This window comes from Nicotiana attenuata, chromosome 5 (assembly GCF_001879085.1).
Source record: "Nicotiana attenuata strain UT chromosome 5, NIATTr2, whole genome shotgun sequence".
In the NCBI taxonomy this organism is placed as follows: domain Eukaryota; kingdom Viridiplantae; phylum Streptophyta; class Magnoliopsida; order Solanales; family Solanaceae; genus Nicotiana; species Nicotiana attenuata.
Window position 1 is genome coordinate 16,232,946 of NC_031993.1, and position 2,757 is coordinate 16,235,702.

At 48.9% G+C, this 2,757-nt stretch overlaps 1 protein-coding gene across 1 annotated transcript; it reads right to left on the reverse strand.

The window, feature by feature from the left end:
- LOC109226013 lies at window positions 937–2,043 on the reverse strand. The gene has a single exon (XM_019390818.1). It carries the CDS (start codon window positions 2,041–2,043, stop codon window positions 937–939), a length of 1,107 nt encoding a protein of 368 aa, XP_019246363.1.

A 2,757-nucleotide genomic window follows, 5' to 3' on the forward strand; every position in this document is an offset into this window, starting at 1 on the left:
TAGCAGTAATACCGCTTAAGCATCTATACATTCCAGTTGCTCGGAAGTTGTTCGCCCTCCATGGTACCAAGCTTATAGGAGCCTTTGCCAACTATTCCAAGGACACGGTAAGGTCCTTCCCAAATTTGGCCCAGCTTCCCTTCATTAGGGTTTCTGGTGTTGAGGGTGACCTTCCTTAGGACCAGGTCTCCAACTCCGAAGTATCGGAGATTCGTTCTCCTGTTGTAGTATCTTTCGATTTTCTGTTTCTGGGCAGCCATCCGAACCAGCGAGGCTTCCCGTTTTTTGTCGAGCAGCTCGAGGGCCGTTGCCATGGCTTTGTTATTTGATCCCTCGCTAGTGTGTTGGAATCTGGCGCTTGGTTCTCCGGCCTCCACCGGTATCAGTGCCTCGGTGCCGTATACTAGAGAGAAAGGTGTCTCGCTGGTGCTCGATTTCGGAGTTGTTCGATATGCCCACAGCACTTCGGGCAACGTTTCCCTCCATTTCCCTTTGGCGCTTTCCAGTTTTTTTTTTCAAATTTTGAATGATGGTTTTATTTGTAGATTCAGCTTGGCCATTTGCACACGGGTGATATGGCGTCGACAGGATCCTCTTGATTTTGTTGTCCTCAAGGAATTGTGTTACCTTGCTCCCGATGAATTGCCTCCCGTTGTCGCACGTTATTTTGGACGGGATTCCGAATCGGCATATGATGTGTTCCCATATAAAATTGATGACTTCCTTCTCTCTTATTTTCTTGAAGGCCTGCGCTTCTACCCACTTTGAGAAATAGTCAGTCATAAATAAGATGAATCTGGCCTTACCTGGTGCCGTTGGCAAAGGGCCGACAATGTCCATCCCCCATTTCATGAATGGCCATGGTGATAAAATGGAATGCAGCTGTTCTCCGGGCCGGTGGATCATGGGGGCGAACCTTTGACACTTTTCGCATTTTCAGACGAATTCCCTGGCGTCTTTCTCCATGCTATCCCAATAGTAGCCCACCTGGATCACTTTTCGGACCAAGGAATCGGCCCCGGAATGATTTCCGCAGGTGCCCTCGTTGATCTCTCGAAGCACGTATTTCGTGTTGCCCGGTCCCAAGAATATCGCTAGGGGACCATCGAAAGTTCTCCTGTAAAGGGCCCCATTTTCGTCGAGTGAGAACCGGGCCGCTTTGGTTCGTAGGGCCCTTGACTCTTTTGGGTCCGTGGGCAGATTTCCGTCTTTCAGATACGCGATATATTTGTTTCTCCAGTCCCATGTCAGGCTGGTGGAGTTAATTTCCGCATGGCCCTCTTCGACCACAGATTTGAATAGTTGGACGACGGTTTCGGGGAGCAGGTCTTCTTCTTCGGCGGAGGATCCCAAGTTTGCGAGGGCATCGGCCTCGCAATTTTTCTCTCGGGGTATGTGTACTAAAGTCCATTCTTTGAAATGACGCAACGCGATTTGGATTTTGTCCAAATACCTTTGCATCCTGTCCTCTCGGGCTTCGTAGCTTCCGTTTACTTGGCTTACCACGAGGAGCGAGTCGCACTTTTCTTCCACGATCTCGGCTCCCAAACCTTTGGCCAAATCTAGACATGCAATCATAGCCTCATATCCGGCTTCGTTGTTAGGCAGTTTCGTGGTTTTTATGGATTGTCTGATTATGCCGCCGACGGGCGGCCTCAAGACTATACCGAGTCCGGATCCTCTTACGTTTGTGGCGCCATCCGTGAACAAGGTCCATACCCCGGAGGAAGTGCCTGATTTTAATAAAAGGTCTTTCTCTACCTCGGGTACGATGGCTGGCGAGAAGTCAGCCACGAAATCCGCCAGGATTTCGGACTTAATGGCTGTCCGAGGTTGATACTCAATATCATACCCTCCGAGTTCGATGGCCCATTTGGCCAATCGACCTGATAGCTCAGGTTTATGCAGTATACTCCGGAGGGGATAAGTTATCAGGACGCAGATACAGTGGCACTGAAAATAAGGCTTCAGTTTGCGCGAGAGGCTTATTAGCGCGAGAGCCAGTTTTTCTAGATGGGGGTACCGGGTTTCGGCGTCCCCCATGGTGCGGCTTACGTAATAAATAGGAAATTGCATACCTTGCTCTTCTCGGACAAATACGCCGCTTACCGCTATTTCGGATACTGCTAGGTACAAATATAGTGTTTCACCCTCCTCGGGCATGCACAGCAAAGATGGGCTGGACAGGTATCGTTTCAGTTCCTCCAGGGCGTGTTGGCATTCTGAAGTCTACTCGAAGTTGTTCTTCCTTTTAAGCAGGGCGAAGAAATGGTCGCTTTTGTCTGATGATCTCGATATGAACCTGCCTAGGGCCGCGATCCGCCCCGTTAATCACTGGATGGCTTTTACGTTGTTTACCGCCGTAATCTCTTCGATGGCCTTTATTTTATCGGGATTGATTTCGATCCCCCTGTTTGAGACCATGAAGCCCAGGAATTTACCCGAGCCTACTCCAAATGCGCATTTCTCAGGATTGAGCTTCATGTTGTAGCTTCTGAGGATGTCAAAGGTTTCCTGCAAATGGGTCAAATGGTCCTCTGCGCGTAGGGATATTACTAGCATATCATCAATATATACCTCCATCGATTTTCCTACCTGGTGCTCGAACATTTTGTTAACTAGCCGTTGGTACGTTGCTCCCGCATTTTTTTGGCCTGAAGGGCATTACGATATAACAATATGTTCCGTATTTTGTGATATACGAGGTTTTTTCCCTATCTTCGGGGTTCATCTGGATCTGATTATACCTCGAGTAGG